Raw genomic sequence first — 26,154 nt, forward strand, 5'->3', positions numbered from 1 at the left:
CCAGCTTCAGGAAAAGACGAACGAGCCCCCAGAAGTAGAAATTCTTCCCTCATGATAGATACCACATATTATCCATCCTACCCCACTGATCTCATCTCCCGCTCCTCTCTGCCTTGTTCCTGACCCTCCAGCCAAGCTGGCTGTCATTCTGTCCAATGTACTAAGCTTGTTGCCACGGTGAGGCCTCTGCATTCATTGTTCCCTCAGGCCGGTGGCTTTAGACCAGATCTCTGCATGGCTGCCTCCTTCTCAACGTTTAAGTCTCAGCTCAAGTGCCCCCTCCTCAAAAAAGCCTTCCCTGTTTACTCTCTACAAGGCTGATGCAACTTCCCCATCATTCTCTCCCCAAACTACTCTGTGTTGTTTTCTTTCCAGTACCTGTGGCTTTATGCAATTGTCTCGTTGGTTTGCTCACTCACCCAATGTTAATCATAGACTGTAACCTCCACAAGAAAAGGGACCCTGTAGCTCTACTTCATTACTATGATCGCCTGTGCCTAGCACACAGTAGGTGTTCAAGAAACACTCGTTAAATCAACACCCACTCAGGCACACCCACACACACAACAACCTCCCCAAAACACGACCACTGATCCTTCAAAGGAGCAGAACCCGGAGCAAAGAAACTGCACCGTACCTCGTTCGTGAGGAGTCCATGTCCAGCACCAACTTTGCTAAATGTTTCCTCTGCTTTTGAATATTTGGGATTTCCACCTGTGGTTACAGGAGATAAGAGTGAAAAGCACAGTCCAACCAGAGCTCAAGATAAATTCCTAGAGGCGGGGCAAGATGGCAGACTGGTGAGCTGTATGTTTTAGTTACTCCTCCAGGAAAGTAGGTAAAAAGCCAGGAACTGCGTGGACTGGACACCACAGAGCAATCTGTCTTTGGGCATACTTCATACAACACTCATGAAAACGTGGAACTGCTGAGATCAGCGAAATCTGTAAGTTTTTGCGGCCAGGGGACCCGCGCCCCTCCCTGCCAGGCTCAGTCCCGGGGGAGGAGGGGCTGTCAGCTCCGGGAAGGAGAAGGGAGAATTGCAGTGGCTGCTCTTATCGGAAACTCATTCTACTGATTCAAACTCCAACCACAGATAGACTGAGACCAGACACCAGAGACTCTGAGAGCAGCCAGCCCAGCAGAGAGGAGACAGACATAGAAAAAAAAAACATGAAAAACTCCAAAATAAAAGCAGAGGATTTTTCGAGTTCTGGTGAACACAGAAAGGGGAAGGGCGGAGATCAGGCCTTGAGGCGCATATGCAAATCCCGAAGCAAGGCTGATCTCTCTGCCCTGTGAACCTTTCCTTAATGGCCCTGGTTGCTTTGTCTATTAGCATTTCAATAACCCATTAGATCTCTGAGGAGGGCCGTTTTTTTTTTTTTTTTTTTTTTTTAAATCCTTTTTGCTTTTTCTAAAACAATTACTCTAAGAAGCTCAATACAGAAAACTTCAAAGAATTGAAATTTGGGCACGTCAAATCAAGAGCAGAACTAAGAGAGCTCTGAGACAAAAGGCAATAATCCAGTGGCTGAGAAAATTCACTAAACAACACAACTTCCCAAGAAAAGGGGGGTGTCCGCTCACAGCCACCATCCTGGTGGACAGGAAACACTCCTGCCCATCGCCAGCCCCATAGCCCAGAGCTGCCCCAGACAACCCAGTGTGACGGAAGTGCTTCAAATAACAGGCACACACCACAAAACTGGGCGTGGACATAAGCCTTCCCTGCAACCTCAGCTGAATGTCCCAGAGCTGGGAAGGGGGAGCAGTGTGAATTAACAGAGCCCCATTCAGCCATCATTTGAGCAGACTGGGAGCCTCCCAACACAGCCCAGCAGCCCAGAACTGCCCTGGGGGGACGGCACTCACCTGTGACATAGCACAGTCATCCCTCAACAGAGGACCCGGGGTGCACAGCCTGGAAGAGGGGCCCACTTGCAAGTCTCAGGAGCCATACGCCAATACCAAAGACTTGTGGGTCAGTGGCAGAGACAAACTGTGGCAGGACTGAACTGAAGGATTAGACTATTGCAGCAGCTTTAAAACTCTAGGATCATCAGGGAGATTTCATTGTTAGGGCCACCCCCCCCTCCCCGACTGCCCAGAAACACGCCCCACATACAGGGCAGGCAACACCAACTACACACGCAAGCTTGGTACACCAATTGGGCCCCACAAGACTCACTCCCCCACTCACCAAAAAGGCTAAGCAGGGGAGATCTGGCTTGTGGAGAACAGGTGGCTCGTGGACGCCACCTGCTGGTTAGTTAGAGAAAGTGTACTCCACGAAGCTGTAGATCTGATAAATTAGAGATAAGGACTTCAACTGGTCTACAAACCCTAAAAGAACCCTATCAAGTTCAGCAAATGCCACGAAGCCAAAAACAACAGAAAATTATAAAGCATATGAAAAAACCAGACGATATGGATAACCCAAGCCCAAGCACCCAAATCAAAAGACCAGAAGAGACACACCACCTAGAGCAGCTACTCAAAGAACTAAAGATGAACAATGAGACCCTAGTACGGGATATGAAGGAAATCAAGAAGACCCTAGAAGAGCATAAAGAAGACATTGCAAGACTAAATAAAAAAATGGATGATCTTATGGAAATTAAAGAAACTGTTGACCAAATTAAAAAGATTCTGGACACTCATAGTACAAGACTAGAGGAAGTTGAACAACGAATCAGTGACCTGGAAGATGACAGAATGGAAAATGAAAGCATAAAAGAAAGAATGGGGAAAAAAATTGAAAAACTCGAAATGGACCTCAGGGATATGATAGATAATATGAAACGTCCGAATATAAGACTCATTGGTGTCCCAGAAGGGGAAGAAAAGGGTAAAGGTCTAGGAAGAGTATTCAAGGAAATTGTTGGGGAAAACTTCCCAAATCTTCTAAACAACATAAATACACAAATCATAAATGCTCAGCGAACTCCAAATAGAATAAATCCAAAAAAACCCACTCCGAGACATATACTGATCACACTGTCAAACATAGAAGAGAAGGAGCAAGTTCTGAAAGCAGCAAGAGAAAAGCAATTCACCACATACAAAGGAAACAGCATAAGACTAAGTAGTGACTACTCAGCAGCCACCATGGAGGCAAGAAGGCAGTGGCACGATATATTTAAAATTCTGAGTGAGAGGAATTTCCAGCCAAGAATACTTTATCCAGCAAAGCTCTCCTTCAAATTTGAGGGAGAGCTTAAATTTTTCACAGACAAACAAATGCTGAGAGAATTTGCTAACAAGAGACCTGCCCTACTGGAGATACTAAAGGGAGCCCTACAGACAGAGAAACAAAGACAGGACAGAGAGACCTGGAGAAAGGTTCAGTACTAAAGAGATTCGGTATGGGTACAATAAAGGATATTAATAGAGAGAGGGAAAAATATGGCAAACATAATCCAAAGGATAAGATGGCCGATTCAAGAAATGCCTTCACGGTTTTAACGTTGAATGTAAATGGATTAAACTCCCCAATTAAAAGATATAGATTCGCAGAATGGATCAAAAAAAATGAACCATCAATATGTTGCATACAAGAGACTCATCTTAGACACAGGGACACAAAGAAACTGAAAGTGAAAGGATGGAAAAAAATATTTCATGCAAGCTACAGCCAAAAGAAAGCAGGTGTAGCAATATTAATCTCAGATAAAATAGACTTCAAATGCAGGGATGTTTTGAGAGACAAAGAAGGCCACTACATACTAATAAAAGGGGCAATTCAGCAAGAAGAAATAACAATCGTAAATGTCTATGCACCCAATCAAGGTGCCACAAAATACATGAGAGAAACATTGGCAAAACTAAAGGAAGCAATTGATGTTTCCACAATAATTGTGGGAGACTTCAACACATCACTCTCTCCTATAGATAGATCAACCAGACAGAAGACCAATAAGGAAATTGAAAACCTAAACAATCTGATAAATGAATTAGATTTAACAGACATCTACAGGACATTACATCCCAAATCACCAGGATACACATACTTTTCTAGTGCTCACGGAACTTTCTCCAGAATAGATCATATGCTGGGACATAAAACAAGCCTCAATAAATTTAAAAAGATTGAAATTATTCAAAGCACATTCTCTGACCACAATGGAATACAATTAGAAGTCAATAACCATCAGAGACGTAGAAAATTCACAAATACCTGGAGGTTAAACAACACACTCCTAAACAATCAGTGGGTTAAAGAAGAAATAGCTAGAGAAATTGCTAAATATATAGAGACGAATGAAAATGAGAACACAACATACCAAAACCTATGGGATGCAGCAAAAGCAGTGCTAAGGGGGAAATTTATAGCACTAAACGCATATATTAAAAAGGAAGAAAGAGCCAAAATCAAAGAACTAATGGATCAACTGAAGAAGCTAGAAAATGAACAGCAAACCAATCCTAAACCAAGTACAAGAAAAGAAATAACAAGGATTAAAGCAGAAATAAATGACATAGAGAACAAAAAAACAATAGAAAGGATAAATATCACCAAAAGTTGGTTCTTTGAGAAGATCAACAAGATTGACAAGCCCCTAGCTAGACTGACAAAATCAAAAAGAGAGAAGACCCATATAAAGAAAATAATGAATGAAAAAAGTAACATAACTGCAGATCCTGAAGAAATTAAAAAAATTATAAGAGGATATTATGAACAACTGTATGGCAACAAACTGGATAATGTAGAAGAAATGGACAATTTCCTGGAAACATATGAACAACCTAGACTGACCAGAGAAGAAATAGAAGACCTCAACCAACCCATCACAAGCAAAGAGATCCAATCAGTCATCAAAAATCTTCCCACAAATAAATGCCCAGGGCCAGATGGCTTCACAGGGGAATTCTACCAAACTTTCCAGAAAGAACTGACACCAATCTTACTCAAACTCTTTCAAAACATTGAAAAAAATGGAACACTACCTAACTCATTTTATGAAGCTAACATCAATCTAATACCAAAACCAGGCAAAGATGCTACAAAAAAGGAAAACTACCGGCCAATCTCCCTAATGAATATAGATGCAAAAATCCTCAACAAAATACTTGCAAATCGAATCCAAAGACACATTAAAAAAATCATACACCATGACCAAGTGGGGTTCATTCCAGGCATGCAAGGATGGTTCAACATAAGAAAAACAATCAATGTATTACAACACATTAAAAACTCGAAAGGGAAAAATCAATTGATCATCTCAATAGATGCTGAAAAAGCATTTGACAAAATCCAACATCCCTTTTTGATAAAAACACTTCAAAAGGTAGGAATTGAAGGAAACTTCCTCAACATGATAAAGAGCATATATGAAAAACCCACAGCCAGCATAGTACTCAATGGTGAGAGACTGAAAGCCTTCCCTCTAAGATCAGGAACAAGACAAGGATGCCCGCTGTCACCACTGTTATTCAACATTGTTCTGGAAGTGCTAGCCAGGGCAATCCGGCAAGACAAAGAAATAAAAGGCATCCAAATTGGAAAAGAAGAAGTAAAACTGTCATTGTTTGCAGATGATATGATCTTATATCTAGAAAACCCTGAGAAATCGACGATACAGCTACTAGAGCTAATAAACAAATTTAGCAAAGTAGCAGGATACAAGATTAATGCACATAAGTCAGTAATGTTTCTATATGCTAGAAATGAACAAACTGAAGAGACACTCAAGAAAAAGATACCATTTTCAATAGCAAGTAAAAAAATCAAGTACCTAGGAATCAACTTAACCAAAGATGTAAAAGACCTATACAAAGAAAACTACATAACTCTACTAAAAGAAATAGAAGGGGACCTTAAAAGATGGAAAAATATTCCATGTTCATGGATAGGAAGGCTAAATGTCATTAAGATGTCAATTCTACCCAAACTCATCTACAGATTCAATGCAATCCCAATCAAAATTCCAACAACCTACTTTGCAGACTTGGAAAAGCTAGTTATCAAATTTATTTGGAAAGGGAAGATGCCTCGAATTGCTAAAGACACTCTAAAAAAGAAAAACGAAGTGGGAGGCTTACACTCCCTGACTTTGAAGCTTATTATAAAGCCACAGTTGCCAAAACAGCATGGTACTGGCACAAAGATAGACATATAGATCAATGGAATCGAATTGAGAATTCAGAGATAGACCCTCAGATCTATGGCCGACTGATCTTTGATAAGGCCCCCAAAGTCACCGAACTGAGCCATAATGGTCTTTTCAACAAATGGGGCTGGGAGAGTTGGATATCCATATCCAAAAGAATGAAAGAGGACCCCTACCTCACCCCCTACACAAAAATTAACTCAAAATGGACCAAAGATCTCAATATAAAAGAAAGTACCATAAAACTCCTAGAAGATAATGTAGGAAAACATCTTCAAGACCTTGTATTAGGAGGCCACTTCCTAGACTTTACACCCAAAGCACAAGCAACAAAAGAGAAAATAGATAAATGGGAACTCCTCAAGCTTAGAAGTTTCTGCACCTCAAAGGAATTTCTCAAAAAGGTAAAGAGGCAGCCAACTCAATGGGAAAAAATTTTTGGAAACCATGTATCTGACAAAAGACTGATATCTTGCATATACAAAGAAATCCTACAACTCAATGACAATAGTACAGACAGCCCAATTATAAAATGGGCAAAAGATATGAAAAGACAGTTCTCTGAAGAGGAAATACAAATGGCCAAGAAACACATGAAAAAATGTTCAGCTTCACTAGCTATTAGAGAGATGCAAATTAAGACCACAATGAGATACCATCTAACACCGGTTAGAATGGCTGCCATTAAACAAACAGGAAACTACAAATGCTGGAGGGGATGTGGAGAAATTGGAACTCTTATTCATTGTTGGTGGGACTGTATAATGGTTCAGCCACTCTGGAAGTCAGTCTGGCAGTTCCTTAGAAAACTAGATATAGAGATACCATTCGATCCAGCGATTGCACTTCTCGGTATATACCCGGAAGATCGGAAAGCAGTGACACGAACAGATATCTGCACGCCAATGTTCATAGCAGCATTATTCACAATTGCCAAGAGATGGAAACAACCCAAATGTCCTTCAACAGATGAGTGGATAAATAAAATGTGGTATATACACACGATGGAATACTACGCGGCAGTAAGAAGGAACGATCTGGTGAAACATATGACAACATGGATGAACCTTGAAGACATAATGCTGAGCGAAATAAGCCAGGCACAAAAAGAGAAATATTATATGCTACCACTAATGTGAACTTTGAAAAATGTAAAACAAATGGTTTATAATGTAGAATGTAGGGGAACTAGCAGTAGAGAGCAATTAAGGAAGGGGGAACAATAATCCAAGAAGAACAGATAAGCTATTTAACGTTCTGGGGATGCCCAGAAATGACTATGGTCTGTTAATTTCTGATGGATGTAGTAGGAACAAGTTCACTGAAATGTTGCTATATTATGTAACTTTCTTGGGGTAAAGTAGGAACATGTTGGAAGTTAAGCAGTTATCTTAGGTTAGTTGTCTTTTTCTTACTCCCTTGTTAGGGTCTCTTTGAAATGTTCTTTTATTGTATGTTTGTTTTCTTTTTAACTTTTTTTTTCATACAGTTGATTTAAAAAAGAAGGGAAAATTAAAAAAAAAAAAAAAAAAAAAAGAAAGAAAAAAGACAAACAAGGAAAAAAAAAAAAAAAGATGTAGTGCCCCCTTGAGGAGCCTGTGGAGAATGCAGGGGTATTTGCCTACCCCACCTTCATGGTTGCTAACATGACCACAGACATAGGGGACTGGTGGTTTGATGGGTTGAGCCCTCTACCATAAGTTTTACCCTTGGGAAGACGGTTGCTGCAAAGGAGAGGCTAGGCCTCCCTGTATTTGTGCCTAAGAGTCTCCTCCTGAATGCCTCTTTGTTGCTCAGATGTGGCCCTCTCTCTCTGGCTAAGCCAACTTGAAAGATGAAATCACTGCCCTCCCCCCTACGTGGGATCAGACACCCAGGGAAGTGAATCTCCCTGGCAACGTGGAATATGACTCCTGGGGAGGAATGTAGACCCGGCATCGTGGGACGGAGAACATCTTCTTGACCAAAAGGGGGATGTGAAAGGAAATGAAATAAGCTTCAGTGGCAGAGAGATTCCAAAACGAGCCGAGAGATCACTCTGGTGGGCACTCTTACGCACACTTTAGACAACCTTTTTTAGGTTCTAAAGAATTGGGGTAGCTGGTGGTGGATACCTGAAACTATTAAACTACAACCCAGAACCCATGAATCTCGAAGACAGTTGTATAAAAATGTAGCTTATGAGGGGTGACAGTGGGATTGGGAATGCCATAAGGACCAAACTCCACTTTGTCTAGTTTATGGATGGATGTGTAGAAAAGTAGGGGAAGCAAACAAACAGACAAAGGTACCCAGTGTTCTTTTTTACTTCAATTGCTCTTTTTCACTCTAATTATTATTCTTGTTATTTTTGTGTGTGTGCTAATGAAGGTGTCAGGGATTGATTTAGGTGATGAATGTACAACTATGTAATGGTACTGTAAACAATCGAAAGTACAATTTGTTTTATATGAAAAAAAAAAAAAAAAAAAAAAGAGGCAGCCAACTAACAGTGTGGTCAGAGGGTCACCAAAGCCTCCCTTTCCTTTCTGCCTAAAGTTCTCACATTAGAGCCCCTCTCTGTCCCCATTCTTGTTTCTTCTCCCGAACTTCCCCAACTCACTGCCTTGAAGAAGCCCACACCTGGCCTCCCCTTACTCCAACCTCTCTCCACCTTCATTGACAGCTCTTGCTGTATTCTCTGGCAGTTCGTTCAACTTCTATGGGATACAAATAAATAAAACTAAGTTCTTTGATCAAAAAAAAAAAAAAAAAAAAAAAAGATAAATTCCTGAAGATTTACTACTGGCAGCCACCCAACAAGCTTGCTAGAGGTCTCCCCATCCTTCTCTTCAGATGGAGTTCTTGATCCCTTGTCTTGTCCTCAGCTAAACTCTGCTCTCTCTTTGCTGGACATCTGCCAGGCACTCCACCAGCCCAGGTCACCTCGGAGGCAACAGCAAGGACCAAAACTGGGGAGGACAGGAAGGGGGTCAAGCAGTCACATCTGACCTACAGACCCACTCCAAATGGGGAGAGGAGGGCGAAGAGCTGACATGCTTTGAGGAATGCAATTAAGAGACACTGTTAGAGAAATAAAGCAAAATTTTCCCAGAGTAAATAATGAATAAATACCGTCACGGCTTTTCTCAGCTATGAGAGGTTCTTCCATAGTGGTTATATGTGGATGCTTTTTTTTTTCTTTTTTTAAAAATATTTTTATTTCTAAAAATGGCTTAACTGAAATTCCAGGGCAGGATTTTGGTTCCAGGCCCAGCAAAAGTAGGGCAGGATGTGAGAATTAAAGAGGAAAATTGGCCATAAGTTGAACTCAGGCTTTTATATAAGGAAACAATGTGGGCAAATCCAACGTTCTATGAAGTGCTTTCTGCTCACTCTTCTAAGTGGCCATGAGTAATGGACTCGTGTAACAACTTCCAATAGGAAGGAAAGGAGGGGAACTGTCAACTGGGCAGGCTGAGCCATCCTGGGGACCAGAGCGGAGCTGGAGAGTCACATGGATGTCTTGTACGAGCTACACCAAGTGAGGCTCAGTGTCAGATCTGCTCTTTGGCTTCACCTTCAGGCTTTGGTTGGAGCCTCCAGAGCACCTTTAGGAAGAATGGAGGGTCTCTCGTTCATGTTCTAGACTTGGAGACGGCCTGGAACACGATGAAATCTGAGAAGTCTAGAGCTGGTCTATGTCAAAGCAGCACATGTAGGATTTTCCCCTTGAATGCGCTTAGGCACTTAAGTAAGTATTTATCCATACATCTGTCTCAGGTGGATGTGGAGGGGCTGGGGATATACAGAGAAGAACCCAGACATGGTCCAGGGCACTGCTGTCCACAATGATAGCCTCTGGTCACATGTGGCTATGCCATTTTAAGTTTAAATTGACTCAAGGTAAGTACAATTTATAACTTAGTTCCTCTGTTGCATCGGCCATATTTTAAGGGCTCAATAACCACTTGTGGCTACTGGTTACTGAACTGTGCAGATACAGAACATTTCCATCATCTGATGAAGTTTTATTGGACAGTACTGGTTAGGTTTTAGGTGAGTAATAAAAGGCAAGTGACACATGAAAAGATGCTCAATGTCATTAGCCATTAGGGAAATCAAAATCAAAATCACAATGAGACACCACTTCACATTCACAAGTATTAAAAAAAAAAAAAAGGAAAATAATTAGTGTTGGCAAGGATACAGAAAAATTTGAATCTCTGTGCATTGCTGGTGGGTATGCAAAATGGTGCAGCTACTATGGAAAACAGTTTAGTGGTTCCTCAAAAAGTTACACATAGAACTACCATATAATCCAGCAATTCTACTCCTAGATATATACCCAAAAAATTGAAAGCAGGGACTCAAACAGATAATTGTGCACCACTGATCATAGCAGTATTCACAATTGTCAGAAAATGGAAACAACTCAAACATCCATCGACAAGTGAAGGGATAAACAAAATGTGGGTATATCCATACAACAGAATATGACTTATCCATAAAAAGAACTCAAATTCTGATACATAAATCATGAATGAACCTTGAAAATATTATACTAAGTAAAATAAGACAAATTTACAAAAGGACAAATATGGTATGAATCCACTTACATGCACTATATAGAACCAGCAAATTCACAGAGACAGAAAGCAGATCAGAGGTTAGTAGGAATGGGGGAAGGAGAGAAGAGGGAATAGAGAGTTGTTGCTTAGTGTGGACCGAGTTTCTGTTTTGGGTGACAAAAAACTTTTGGTAATGGGTGGTGGTGATAGTAGCATGATACTGTAATCAATGCCACTGAATTGTATAGTTAAAAATGGTTAAAATGGTAAATTTCATGTTATATATATCTTAACATAATTTTTTTAGCAACTGGGAGAGAGGTCCAGGGATCCGGGCAGACAAGCCCCTCCACCCCACCCCCACCAATTTCCTTTTTCATGTCATAAAAGTTCACTTGGTTGAAAGCTGGCAAATTGTCCCAAGGGCACGATGGTTTCTTTTTGAAACCATAGTTTTATTTAGTGTTCTTCAAGATCCAAAGAGAATGGACACAAGTCAACATACACCCCAAGAGGCCTACATAGTCCCCTGGACATGGGTCGCCCCCTCTGGGTGAGGAGGGGCTGCTCCTCATTTCACAGAAGACCTAACGGGGGGCAAGTAGGATCGTGAGGGCGAGAGTCACACGGCTGGGTTGGGAAGGAGATGGTGCTGCTGGCTCTGGGCCTTTGCCCACTGGAAGGCCAACACGGATGAGGAGGGTGGGTGGGAGAAGGGTTAGCCAGCAGCAGAAACGGCTGCCAGATTTGGGAATCGTGACCATGCTGGGTAATATGCATCGCTCATGAAAACTGTCAGGGAGCAGGGCGAGGGATGGAGACAATAATAACACAGGAAGTAGACTAGCAAAGGGGCTACTCTTCTGGAACCATCCCTGTCCCCACTCATGTTCTCACCTCCGCTAGCAAAAACAGGGGTTCGATCACGTCTCTCTCTACTTGCAGTTCAAAATGTATTAGCTCCTGCGCCAGCTTGTCCTCTGTCTCTCCACAGAGTTTCAGCATCTTCCTGCCATAGAAGGAAAAAGAAACATACTGAGTCCCCCAGAAGACAGCGTGTCAGCTGTTTCACACTCTCGTCTCCTCCTGGCTCAGTAAATCTTCATGAGTGTGAAGAAACCGTAGGATTTCCATGGCATTTCATTAACCAACTTGCACCACCTGCTTTCATTTCTGAGATTATGATTTTTTCAAATGATGTTGAGTACCTGGGATGAAAGAGGATATGATGGGAAACATAACTGAGGTGTGGAGAGAACAGCAGACACACATGTGCCAAATCAACCGGTCAAGAAGAGCCAGATGCTGTTGTCTCTTCTGAGAGCACTGGAGAAGCTAGTTAATGTCGATCCATGAACAGATCAACATCCTTGAACACAAAACAAAAACACAATTTCAGGATCCAATATAAAGGAAACCCTTTCTCATAAGCCATGGAAACTTATCCTCATCAGTGCAGGATGAGTACACAATCACCTGATGGAAAAACTAGGAAAATTCATTTCAAAAGTTCACTAACAATATGTTAAGTATCAGAAGCCCTGAACAAGTAGAAAGGTATGTCATGTTCCCAGATGAGAGGATAAAGTATTTCAAAGATGTTTATTTCCCCAAAATGTCATACAATCAGCTCTCCCTTTGCATGGTACCATCTTAACTGAAACTCATGTAAAAAGTTTCCACAAGCCAACAAACGGATAAGCAGAGATAGTTATTATTCTGAAGTTAGTATGTACCTTTCCTCTATATTTTTACACCTTTACTACATACTTATGTGTTTACATAAACTATAGGATACTGCTGCTCCACCCAGTTATACTCAACAAAGCTTACATCACTGGTTCACAATGAACATATCCTACTACTTGCTTTTTTATTCATCATTATATTTGGACTTATCCATTTTTATACATGCAGAATTAGATCACATTGCTACATAGAATTCCATTCTAAGAATAGCCTATCATTTATTAAACTCTCCCCAAATCAGGAGATATTTCGCTAATTCCAAAGCTACAGTAAACATGCTTGGCAAGAAATAAAAAAAGATTATAAAAGGATACTATGAATAATTGTACGCCAAAAATTGGATAACCTAGATGATACAGACAAAGTCCTAGAAGCACACAAACTATCTACAGTGACTCAAGAAGAAAAAAAGATCTCAACAGACCAATATCAAGTAAAGAGACTGAAACGGTAATCAAAAACCTGCCAACAAAGAAAATCCAGGGTCACATGGAAGAATGAACACCAATCCTGCCCACAATCTTCCAAAAAAAAAAAAAAAAAGAAAAGGAGGGAACACATCCTAACTCATTCTATGAAGCCACCATAACTGTAATATAAAACCCAGATAAAGATACCACAAGAAAATGATACACAAATATCCCTCACGAATATAGATGCAAAAATTCCTCAACAAAATATTAGCAAACCAAATCCAATAGCACATTAACAGAATTATACACCATGAGAAAGTGGGATTTATTCTAGGAATGCAAAGGTGCTTCAACATAAGAAAATCAATTTATTTAATACACTACATAAACAGAATGAAGGGGAAAACCACATGATCATCTTAATTGACGCAGAAAGAGCATTTGACAAAATCCAGCACCCCCTCATGATAAAAACACTCAGGAAACAGGAATAGAAGACAACATCCTTAACATGCTGAAGAACCTACGTGATAAATCCACAGCTGACATCATACTCAATGGTAGAGTGAAAGCTTTTGCCTAAGATCAGGAACAAGGATGCCCACTGTCACCAGTGTCCTTCAGTACTGTACTGGAAGTTCTAATCAGAGCAGTTAGGCAAGAAAAAGAAATAAAAGTCATCCAAAATGGAAAGGAAAACGTAAAACCTTCCCTATTTGCAAATGGCAGGAAACTATATATAAAAATCCCAAAAAATTCCTAAAGCTAATAATCTCAGCAAAGTGGCAGGGTAGGAGATCAATACACACATAATAAATAAATAAAAACAAAACAAAAGATCAATACACAAATATCATGGTGTATTTATACACTAATGAACAATCTGAAGAGGACATCAAGAACAAAACTTCCATTTACAATAGCAACTAAAAGAATCAAATATATAGGAATAAATATAACCAAGAATATATAGGATTTATACCCAGAAAACTACAAAACACTGTTGAAAGAAATTAAAGACGACCTCAAGAAATCGAAGGACATTCTTTGCTCATAGATTGGAAGACTAAATAGTGTTAATATATCAATTCTACTCAAAGTGAGTTATAGATTCAATGCAATCCCAATCAAAATTCCAAAAACTTTCTTTGCAGAGATTTAAAAACCAGTCATCAAATTTATGTGGAAGCATAAGGGGTCCCAAACAGCCAAAGTCATCTTGAAAAAGAAGAATGAAATTGGAGGACTCACACTCCCTGGTCTTAAAACTCATTACAAAGCCACAGTAATCAGAACAGCATGGTAATCGCACAAGGACCAACATAAAGACCAATGGAATCAAATCGAGAATTAGGAAATAAATCCTCACATTTACAGCCAACTGATTTTTGACAAGGTTGTCGAGCCCACTCAAAAAGGAAAGACTATCTCTTAACAAACAGTGCTGGGAAAACTGGATAACCATAAGGAAAAGTATGAATGTGGACCCCTACCTCACACCATAAACAAAAGTTAACTCAAAATGGATCAGAGCCCTAAATGTAAGAACCAAAACTTTAAGAAATCATAGGGAAATATCTTCAGAACCTTGTGTCAGGCAATAATTTCTTACTGGATTTTACACCAACCATGAGCAAAAAAAGGAAAAAAATAGATAAATGAGGCCTCATCAAAATTAAAAACTTTTATGCAAAGGACTTTATCAAGAAAGTAAAAAGACAATCTACAGAATGGGAGAAAATATTTGGACACAAAATATCTGTTAAGTGTTTAATATCTAGAATATATAAAGAACTCCTACAACCAATAAGAAAAAAGCCAACTCAATTAAGAATTAGACAAAAGGCTTGAACACACATTTCTGAAAAGAACATATATGAATGGCCAAAAAGCACATGAAAAGATGCTCAACAAAATTAGTCATTATGGAAATTCAAATCAAAACCACAAGGACTAGATAAACAAAACGTGGAAACAAAATGTGGTATATACATTGGAATATACACAATATACATTGTGGTAAATACAATGGAATATTATTCAGCCATAAAAAAGTGAAATGAATTGTACATGTTACAGCATGGATGAACCTTGAAGCATGTTGAGTGAAATAAGCCAGACACAAAAGGGCAAATATTGTATGTTTTATATGAAATACTTAGAATACTAAAATACATAGATTCAGAAAACGGTACAACAGTTATCAGGAGTTGGGGAGAGAAGAACGGGAGTTATTGCTAAGAGAGTATGAGTTTTGGTTTAGGATGATGAAAAGAGTCTGGAAACAGTGGCAAATGTCACACAGTGTTGTCAATGTACTAAAAGTCAGAATTATCCACTTAAAATGGCTAAAATGATTCTGATGTTATGTATACTTTACCACAATTTAAATTAAATAACTGAAAAAAAAATTGAAGGAAAAAAACAACACGCACTATACTACTTCACAAAATTGGCTACTACAAAATTTTTTTAAATTTTAAAAATAAGTGTTGGAGAGAATGTAGAGAAATAGGAGCCCTTGTACATTGTTGGTGGGGATGTAAAACGGTGCAGCTGCTGTGAAAGATGGTTCCTTGGAAAGTATAGAATTACTGTATGACACAACAATTCCACTTCTAGGTGTATACCCAAAAGAAATGAAAGCAGGGACTCTAACAGATATTTGCATACCAATGTTCATGGAGGCACTCTTCACAACTGTCAAAAAGTGGAAGCAACGCAAGAGTACATAGTTTTGAATGAAAAAACCAAATATGGTATATATGTGCAGTGGAATCTTATTTGACCATAAATAGGAGTGAAGTTCTGATATATTCTATGACATGGATGAACCTTGAAGACATCATGTTGAGTGAAATAAGCCAGACACAAAGGAACAAATATTGTATGACTGCATGTCTATGAAATAATTAAAATATGCAAATTCATAGAGGCAAAACTAAAATACAGCTTCCAGGGATCAGGGTATTGGTGGAGAATGGGGAATTAGTATTTGATTAGTACCAAATTTCTGTTGGGAGTGCTGAAAAAGTTTGGTTATGGATGGTAGTGATGGTAGCACAACGTGAATATAATTAATAATTAATAATGTAATTAATAATTACATGTTTGAAAGTGGTAAATTTTAATGTAAATGTTACCAGGATAAAAACAAACTAATGAAAAAAACATATACAACTGTATAACACAGAGTGAACTGTAATGTAAACTATGGACTGTAGTTAATAGCACAATTGTAATACTGTTTCATCAATTGTAAAAAAGGTATCACACTAATGCAAAGTGTTAATTACAGGGAACTGTGTTTGGGGGGGGCACAAGGGAATTCTGTACTTTCTGTATGATTTTTATGTAAACCTACAACTGCTCTAATAAAAAAAAAAAAACATACTCCATAAAAGAATTGTGATTAAATTAGATTTCATCAAAATTAAAAACTTCTGCTCTGAGATACATTAAGAAAATGAAAATGAAAGCCAGAGACTTGGAAAAAATAATTGCAAAATGTCTACTTGATAAAAAATACACACACACATACACTCAGAAATCTCTTTTTGCATGTGTGAGAGTTTTTCTGTGCAAAGGAGAAAATATATCCATTTCCTTTACCTTAAGAAATACTGTCAAATTGTTCTCACTTCTCACCAGCCTGTTTGTGAGCTCCCACTGCTCCCAACCCCTGCCATCTCCTGAATGTGTAGACTTTGTAATTTCTGCCAAACTAGTGGATATGGAATTTTATCACATTCCAGTTTTAAATTTCATTTCCTTGTCTGCTGGTGAGACTGAGTATCTCTTCATATATTTTGGGGCTTTCAGGATGCCTCTTCCATCAAATGCCTAAACATATTCTTTGGCGTTTTTGTTTTGGGATCCATTTATTTGAATTTGTTTGCAGGAATTCTTTACATAACTACATATATGTGTGGATATATAGTGGGATTCTAATTCTTTTTCATATTCATAGAAAACTAACTCCCAGGTTGCAGTTTATCTTTGTACCTTATTAACGGTGCCTTTAATCACATTTTTCTAGGACTTACCTCCCTATTTCTAATGCTACATCTTAATTTTTAAATTTTAAGCATCATCTACTGCCTCCACTCTGGAAATGAGACTTTAGCTATCTTTATATTTCCCGTGACCCCATTTCAGTTGATATTCAACATTTACACTATATATTTTGACTCCGTGTGGTATCTGGAGCTAAACCAGTTAGTCAACTATGACCACTCTCTCCTGTACATTTATTTGTTCTCCCTGGAGTTAATAACTGCCTGTCTTGATTTCCTTGCTTAGTTTTCGACGGATCTGACTGAGCCCCAGTTTCTCTGCCACTTTTCCAATTTGCCTCTCAAGACACTGAACTATACTTATGTGAATGTATTTCATCTTCTTGAATTAGCCTGTCCCGGACTCATGCCAATCTGAACTCAATTTACCCTCTTTTCCAAGGATGCAACTGTCTTTCTGGAACCTTCCTTCACCATTGCCTGGGATTCATCCTACGCTGTATCTCCTATTTACAAATTTCCCGTGTCTACCTCTTTCTTAATTACTCCCTCATTGAGGAGCCCGTCCTGTTACGGCTTCCTGAGAATGAGAGTGTGGGAAGCCAGGTTTTTGAAACCTTTTGCATTTCCCAAAATTCTCTTCCATCCTCTCATTGATCAACAGTCAGGCGGGATACTAAATTCTATGCTGAACACATTTTCCTTCAGAATTTTGAAGGCATGGCTGAATCATCTTCTAGCTCCCATCACTGCTTGTTAACAGGTCTAGAAACATTCAGATTTCTGATCCTTTGTATGTGGCTATTCTTTTCTCTAGGAGGCTGTAGAATCTTTTTTTTTTTTTTTTTTTTTTGTTACCAGTATTCGTAATACAGAGCCCTGGTATAGTTTTATTTTATTCCATTATATGGGGTTTCCAATGGGTCTTTCAATATAGAAATTCATGTCCTTTAGTTCTGGAAAATTCTTTCAGATTGTTTTTTATTGTTATTGTTTTCCTCTCCTTTTCTAAGAATTCCTGTGACTCAGATATAAGACTTCCTTGTCTTTTTTGTTCTTTTCTTAATGGATAATTTCTTCAAATTTATCTTCTGAACATTCTACTGAAATTTTCATATCTGCTGTCATATTTTTCATTTCTACGAGATTTTTTAATCCTGGAATGTGTCTTTCCTGCGGATATTTATTAACATCCTCTTCTTATTTCATGAAGACATTATCTTCTCTTGTCCCGTGAAAATAAAATAATTTCTCCAAAATCTTCTCCCCTGACCTCCGCATCCCTATTTCTTCCAAATTGCATTTCCCTGTTGCCTCCCCAATTGTTTGGTCTTTGGGTTTCAGATGAGAGACTTTCCTCAGGTGTCTGGTGATTTTGGGGGGTCTGTCTGTATTTAAAGGCAGACACTAAAAAGCTCTGAGCATGTGACGGAGGCTCGCCAGTTGAGAGCTTCTCTAAAGGGTGACACGGCTTGGCCACTGGCCAGGGCACCAGCCCCTCTCCAATGTCCTGGGGTCTCAGCCAGATTCCCCAGAGAAGCTCTTGAAACTTCCTGCCCAGAGGGTAAGGCCATGGGTCTGCAGAGTGGAGGAAGACAGCTGAGGGGTCTGAGCAGCCAGTATGCATTAACTCATTAAATCGCCTGCTTCACTGAAGGGCACCCTGACATTCCACCGTGCCTGGGGCCCCTCGGTCTAGGGATGCTCTGGCACATTCTTCCACGGAATAAAGCCCCTGACTTGAGCTGGAGTAGGTGTCTGAACAAGTCTCCCTGAGAGGAGCTTTTAAGGGATCCTCGTGTTGCCGGAATAGCTTTCAACCAACATTCGTCATTTTATTTATCCACCCCGTTCCCAAAGACCCCTTATTCCAGAGGTATCTGGTGCCTTGTAAGCATGTCATGGTATAAATTAAGTTGGATCTCAGCATATCTTGCTTCTAGCTTGGGATTCAGTTTTCTGAAGGCTTGCTAAGTCAGTTACACATACATGCTTTACAGCTAACAAAATTGTGTTGTTAGCTTGTTGTCTTCTCTTCTGTTTTTCTAGCCTTTGTAGGTTTATATCTTTTACGGGAAAAAAAAATCCATATATTGCAGCTTTAATGGATTTTGGAAGGGAATAAAATTCAACATGTGCATTCAATCGGGCATCTCTCCCTGGAAGTCTTGCACCCCTTACTTCCAACCTTGCTGTGTCATTGGAAATAGCATAAAACTGGATTTCTTGTTTTTCCTGAGAGTCTCTATATTTCAAACACTTGAATTAATTCCTCTTGCACTTATTATGATCACAGACATATATGAAGTAATTGCTGTTACCTTTATTTTCTGCTTTCTATTTATTATGCTTTTTCTTTGTTTCCTTCTTTCACCATTGTTCCCTTCTGTGGTATTTTTCTATTTTATTTCTTTCCCTTTCATCCTTTTACTGGTTCGGAAATTATGCATTCTTTTCCTATTCCTTTTTGTCACTCTTACTTCTCTAACAGTCCACTTCGCTCTAAATTTAAATGTTAATACCTTCATCCTCCTGTTAAACCATACAAGAGTTTGAAATACTAAGATTCCCCTCCAATGTTTCATGTTACTACTATTTTAGTTTCACTTTACTTTAAGCCCCCCACCAAATTAGTCATTATCATATTGCTACTTTTTTAAAACAATGCTTCTTTAGATTTCTTTACACATTCGCCAGTTTCTTCTTCCTGCCCTGCGACTTGCATTTCACTTGTTTTCTTCTGAACAGTCTATTTCACAGAATATTATGAATCTATTTCACGTAAGATTAACTATGCAAACAGTAAATTCTCTAAATCTTGCCTAAAAATATCTTTATTTTCCCCTTTCTTGAATAATTTAGTTTATTACAGAATTCTAACTTTCTTGTATTTTAACACAATACTTTGAGACATTCCTCCAATATTTCCTGTCATTTATTATTTTGTCAATTCAGTACTGAGATATATTCACATGCCATACAATCATCTACAGCATACAATCGTCCACAGTACCATCATATACTTGTGCATTCATCACCAAAATCAATTTTGAACATTTTCATTACTCAAAAAAATAAGAATAAAAATACAAGAAGAACACTCAAAACATCCCATCCCACCAACCCCCCATTATTCATTTAATTTTTGTTACCATTTTTCTACCCATCTGTTCATACACAGGATAAAGGGAGTATGAGCCACAAGGTTTTCACAATCACATGGTCACACCACGTAAGCTACATAGTTACACAATCGTCTTCAAAGATCAAGACTACTGGGTTGCAGTTCAACAGCTTCAGGTATTTCCTTCTAGTTATTCCAATACACTAAAAACTAAAAAGGATAACTATATAGTGTATAAGAATGCCCTCCAGAGTGACCTCTCAACTCCATTTGAAATCTCTCAGCCACTGAAACTTTATTTTGTTTCATTTCTCTTCCCTTTTTTGGTCCAAGAAGGCTTTCTCAGTCCCACGATGCTGGGTCCAGCTCATCCCTGGGTGTCATATCCTGCATTGCCAGGGAGATTTACGCCCCTGGGAGTCACGTCCCACATAGCGGGGAAGGCAGTTAATTTACCTGCAGAGATGGCTGAGCGAGAGAGAGGCAACATCTGAGCAACAAACGAGGCTCTCTGGGGGAGACTCTTAGGCACAATTATGAGTAGGCTTAGCCTCTCCTTTGTAGTAACAAGCTTCATAAGAGAAAGTCCCAAGATCAATGACTTGGCCTACTACAATGGTAGTCTCCAATGATTGTGAGAATATCAGAAATTCCCCACATGAGGAAGTTTAATGTTTCCATATTTTTCCCCAGTCCCTCAGGGGGGCTTCACAAATATATCTTTATTCTCTGCCCAAATTACTTTGGGATGTATCAGGGCTTCACACTAACCTGCACAAACCAAGCAGATTTCACTCCCTATTCAAAGTTCCATGTAATTACGGTATTTGAATAAACTGACCATACAAGTTAAATTATTTAGTGTGCTACAGAAAATAAAGATTTTGCACCAAGTAAATATCTCTTCCTTTGGTCTCTCACAGAAGTTGAAGTTTTAAAAAAATAGTCAATATCGTCCTTTACCCTTCAGTCTGATTTGCCTTAGTCCGAACCAGATCCGCCTTATTCATATCTGTAATTGAAGTCTGAACTCTTTTTCAGCTTTTGTATAGTTGCTGTATGAGGTAATACTGACATTCATATCTGCCGAGCTCTAGCTCTGAGTCTCAGGTGTCACACAGATACTTTAAGTTCCAGGGACCGACCAGGTTATACACAAAGAGCTCAGCATTTCAGAATTTAGAGATAACCGCTACAACTCAGGGATAGATGTGACTGCTTTAAGAGCTTACAATCTAGGGACCTTTACAATAAGCCTTCCCCTGATAACCTGCGCTCTAAGATTCAATTCTCAGAGTTTGCACATTATAGTGAGTCTGTACTGGTGAGGAGTTGCAATGTTTGTCTTTTCATTTCTGGCTTATTTCACTCAAAATGCTGTCCTTAAGAGCCATTCACTTAGGTGCATGCCTCACAATCCTGTCACATTTTTGATGACAAATAAGAAGTCAGCTGTCAGTCTTATTTCTCTTTTGTAGCTACTCTTGTCTTTTTCTCCAGTTGCTTTTAAATTTTTCTCTTTTTTGTTAATGAGCTGCAGTTTTACTACAACATGTCCAAGAACAAAGTTCCTTTTACTGATCTCCATCAGGATTTTTTGTGCTTCTTAAATCTAAAGACATGTTTTTCTTCAAATCTGGGGAAAAACATTGCAACCATAATCTCCCCCTTCTCTCTACTTTCTTCTTCAGGAACTCCTAATGGACATAAAATTGCACCTTTTCATTCTATCATTTGTGTCTCTTAATTTAACAATGTCTGTATCCTCATTGGTTATACTTCATTCTATTCATTCTAAGTGATGATTTCAGATCTGTTTTCAAATTCAACAATTCCCTACTTCGCTGTGATATCCAGTTTACCTCAATTAAGTTTCAAAATCATAAGTATTTTATTTTTTAAAGTTCAATTTGATTTTTCTTCAAATCTGCCTATTCTGTCTTCATACTGTTTAATTCTTTGCCAAGGAAATTTCTGCCATTGCTTAATTTTTAGAATTTCGTTTTAAACAGAATTATTCTGTACTTTCTTTCACATTGGTCTATTATTTTTAGTTCTTAGGGTACTAATTCTCCTGTTGATTGTGCCTGCAGATTCTCCCCCATGATGATTCTATTTTAAGTTTGTTTTATTTTGAGCTCAGAACCAGCTGGGGTTGTTCTTCGGGAACCCCACGGGCTCTGACACTGGAAAGCAACTTACAGAGAGGGTTCCTATTTGCTTCTGCTGGAGCCCTGTGGATCTCCACTGTCCTTCAACAGCTCTATGTTAATTTTTCCGTGGGGTAGTTACCCCACTGTGCACTCATACCATTGGAGCCTAGAGTTTTGATTTCTCACTGATAATCTTTTCTTTTCCTCACCCAGGTCCCCCTTCAGGCTTTGGGTGTCCTCAGTGCTCCCCTTAGGATTTCAGTCCCCTTTTGAGGAATGGGAACTTACCCCAATTTGGACTTACCCCAGCAGTGTGTCATCACCTAAGATAGCTGACCCTTCCATCAAACATTGAGCCAGCGTTGTCAACGGCAACTTTTTCTGAAAAGGAAACAATGTTGTAATGAAAATCATTTTCAACAGTCACCCACTTCCTCTAAAATAGCAAAAACTCAGAAATACTTGTCCAGACATCACAGTCATTAGCTAAGAAACTGTCTTTAAAATATGTTTAAATCTAAAAATATTTTAGTATAAAAATGCTAAAAACTTCACAGTATAACAATGCTAGATTAGACTCAGAGACGTGAAACTCAGAAAATTAAAACTGAATTAAATTAGCCACTTTGAAAAAATAAGCATGAAGTTTACAGGCTGCATTTTGAAATGAAGTGGGACAGCAAGAAGGGAAAAAGAGAAAATTTCAAAATTATGTTAGCTTAAAGATTTGAGCAATGCTTTATATTATCAGCCCCATTTTATAAGGGAGGAAGTTTATGGTTAAGAAAGGAGAAAAGCATTCACACAGAATTATCATGTAAAAGAAGGTATGCCTCAAAATAAAGCCATACTCCAAAGAAGATATGTGCCAAAGAGCACATGAAACGATGCTCTACATCATTAGTCACTTGGGAAACGCAAATCAAAATCACAATGAGATGCCACTTCACACCACTAGGATGGAAATAATCAAAAGACAGAAAATAACAAGTGTTGGTGGGGATGTGGAGAAACTGGAAACCTCATATATTGCCAGTGGGAATGTAAAACAGTTCATCCCCTTTGGAAACCCGTTTGGTGGTTCCTCAGTAAGTTAAACACAGAAGTACCATATGACGTAGCAATTCCACTCCTATGTATATACCCAAAAGAATTAAAAAAAGGTGTTCAAATAAAAACTTGTAAACAAGGGTTCATAGCAGAACCATTCACAGTGGCTGAAAGATGGAAACAACCCAAGCATCCGTCGACAGATGAATGGATATACAAAATGTGGTCTACACATAAAACAGATTATTCAGACATAAAACGAATAAAATCCTTATGCTTGATACAACATGGACAAAGCTTGAAAACATCACACTGAGTGAAAGAAGCCAGCCACAAAAGGACACATATTGTAGGATTCCATTTATATGAAACATCCAGAAGAGGCAAATCCACAAGACGGAGAGCAGATCGGTGGTTGCCAGGGCTGGGGGAGGAAGGGGGAATGGGGAGTGAGAGTTTAAGGGATGCAGGGTTTTTATTTTGAAGTAATGAAAGCGTTCTGGCGGCAATGGTTGCACAACATCGAGAATGTACTAGTCACCAGACTGAATCCTTTAAATGACAAAATTTATATTATGTGTATTTACCATAATAAATACATAAACTGATTGATTAATTAGCAGAGGCACAGGCTGCTGCAGAGTGTAGCAATCCCGTGGCTCGAGCAGGTACTCGCCTGCCGGAGTGGGACCACAAGTCCCTCACTAGTATGGACAAGCCCCCTTCTTACTGGGTCTAGGCCAACAACACAGATAGACAGCGGGACAAGAATAATCAGGTGAAAACTGCCAGCACAGCCTCAGGCCCTCCAGCCTGCAGGGCTGCCCAGGGAGTTCTTCAAAAGAAAAAATCGACCAAGTTACATGGAGCCCAGAGCTTTACGACATAGAGAGCTTCATCTATGATCAATTTATTAATCTGATCTTCATGAAGCGCATACCTAGGTACCCCACTAGAGGTATATCCAGTGGGGAGTGGGGGAAACAATAATAATAACCCAGAAACCATAATAAACCCAGAAACAATGAAGGGAAAATTCCAAATAGCTGGTAGGGCTGTGGGAAACCAGAGGGCAGGGTAATGGATAGAGGAGAGCAGGGGTTTTGGGGTCAGTGGTGAGGGAAGGCATCTCTGAGGAGGTGCTTTTAAGACACAGCCTGAAGTAAGAGAAAGAGGCAGCCATGCCTTGAGAAGATTTGGGAAAGGGTACTGCAGGCAGAAGAACTGCAAGTAAAGAAGCCCTGAGGTGGGGACCAGAGTGGCGTGCTCGCGGTCTCCAAGGAGGACTCGGAGTGACAAGGAGAACAGCGTGAGATCGTGTGGGGCCTTGCCAGCCAGAGAGAGGCACTGGGGTTTTACACTAAGGGCATCTGGGAACCACTGGAGGGCTTGGGTGAGGAGAATATGATCAGATTAAATCACTCAACCTTGAGACAGACAACTGAGTGACTTGAAAGAGGGAGTCTTAGTTTGCTGGAGCTGCTAAGACAAATACCACCGAACAGTTGGCTTAAAGAACAGGAATTTACTGGCTAACAGTGTGGAGGACAGAAGACTGACATCAAGGTATCAGTAGGCCATGCTTTCCCCCCAAGTCTGTAGCATCATGTTGCTGATTCGCCGCAACCCTTGGGGTTTGAGGCTTGTAGAGGCTCCTCTGCTTCCGTCACACGGCGATCTCTCTCTCTCGCCTTCTCTGGCTTCTTCTGCATCCCGTTTCCTTGGCTGGTGAGGACTTCAGCCATTCTGGATTAAGACCCACCCGGATTCAGTCTGGCCTCATCCAAACAGGACCTTCAAAAGTCCTATTTCCATACGTGTTCACACACACAGGACTGGGGGCTAAGAATCGAACATGTCTGGAGGTGGAGGGGAGGGGAGGGGACGTGATTCCATCCACTGCAGAGAGATCGAGTTGGCGATAGATTTTTGGGCTCCACCCACCAGAATTTAAGAATCTGGTTTGAGCATCCCTGGGAGACCTGATCTGCTGTAAGGAGTCTCCAGGGAAGACCTTGGGAAGCAGGTCAGTCCCAAGGATGATGTGGACGCTCACGTGGTTCCAGGATAAATCCAGCTGGAGACGGCCCGGGACCCCGTGTGGATAAGAACCTCAAGGGTCTAAAATACATTCTCCTCCTTGCCTTTAGACACACCCCTCTGCTGACTCCACTCAGGGGACAAACACTTCACCCCATCATTTCAAATAAAATCAGACATTTTTCTTCATATAAACCAGACCAGGCAACTTAGTACTAATACAACTAAATTTTAAACACCATTTTCTGGTTGTCCTACAAAGCTATTAGGTACAAGTTTCCAGAGACTTAATTAAAGGCACAGGAAACAATAATTAAAAAAAAAAATTTCTTTTGAAATACTTTTAAATTTATAGCACAGCTGCAAAAATAATACAAAACCAATACAAGAGAACTCTAGCATACATTCCACCCAGACACCAGATTCACCAACTTTTAACATTTTGCCAACATTGGCCGTATTATTCTAGCTAATCTGTCCATCTATCCATTTTCCGTCTGTTTTCTAAACATTTGAGAGTAAGTTGTATAAATTATGTTCCTTGATATTTAATACCTTCATGAACATTTCCTAAGAACAAGGCCATTCACTAAGTAAACAATTCTTAGGAGAGCATCCATCCCCACCCGTATTTTTAAAAAAGTTATTTTAAGGACATTTTAGAAAGATGTCTAATGTGGTTAAAGAGGAAAAAATTGTTGAATAGGCAAATATTTCTGTTTATGCTTCAGAGACAGAGCCTAGGATAAGATGTAGTTTTTGAGAGGTATGAGTTTGCCCACCTGGGCACGTGTGGCAACGTCTGGAGATGTTTCTAGCTCCCCTCACCAGAGACCACGACCATGACCAGGTTTGGGGGTGCCCTTCTATAATATTCTAAGCAGATTCAATTACATATATTTTATATATATTTATATATACATATATATTTATATCCCCAACCATG

At 39.5% G+C, this 26,154-nt stretch overlaps 1 protein-coding gene across 6 annotated transcripts in view; it reads right to left on the reverse strand.

Annotated features, from left to right (window-relative positions):
• Positions 1–26,154, reverse strand: part of ARHGAP44 (Rho GTPase activating protein 44) — a 202,475-nt gene that overhangs the window by 60,045 nt on the left and 116,276 nt on the right. For 5 of the 6 annotated variants that reach the window (XM_037808251.1, XM_037808250.1, XM_037808245.1 and 2 more), the window contains exons 4-6: positions 22,423–22,499; positions 11,561–11,672; positions 638–714 (exon numbers count right to left, since the gene is read on the reverse strand). In XM_037808251.1, coding sequence (XP_037664179.1) covers positions 638–714; positions 11,561–11,672; positions 22,423–22,499 — 266 coding nt within the window. Of the gene's footprint in view, positions 1–637; positions 715–10,263; positions 10,275–11,560; positions 11,673–22,422; positions 22,500–26,154 lie in introns of all 6 variants that reach the window. The other variant, XM_037808248.1, reaches the window with a different exon arrangement.

This window comes from Choloepus didactylus, chromosome 18 (genome assembly GCF_015220235.1).
Source record: "Choloepus didactylus isolate mChoDid1 chromosome 18, mChoDid1.pri, whole genome shotgun sequence".
Taxonomy (NCBI): Eukaryota; Metazoa; Chordata; class Mammalia; order Pilosa; family Megalonychidae; genus Choloepus; species Choloepus didactylus.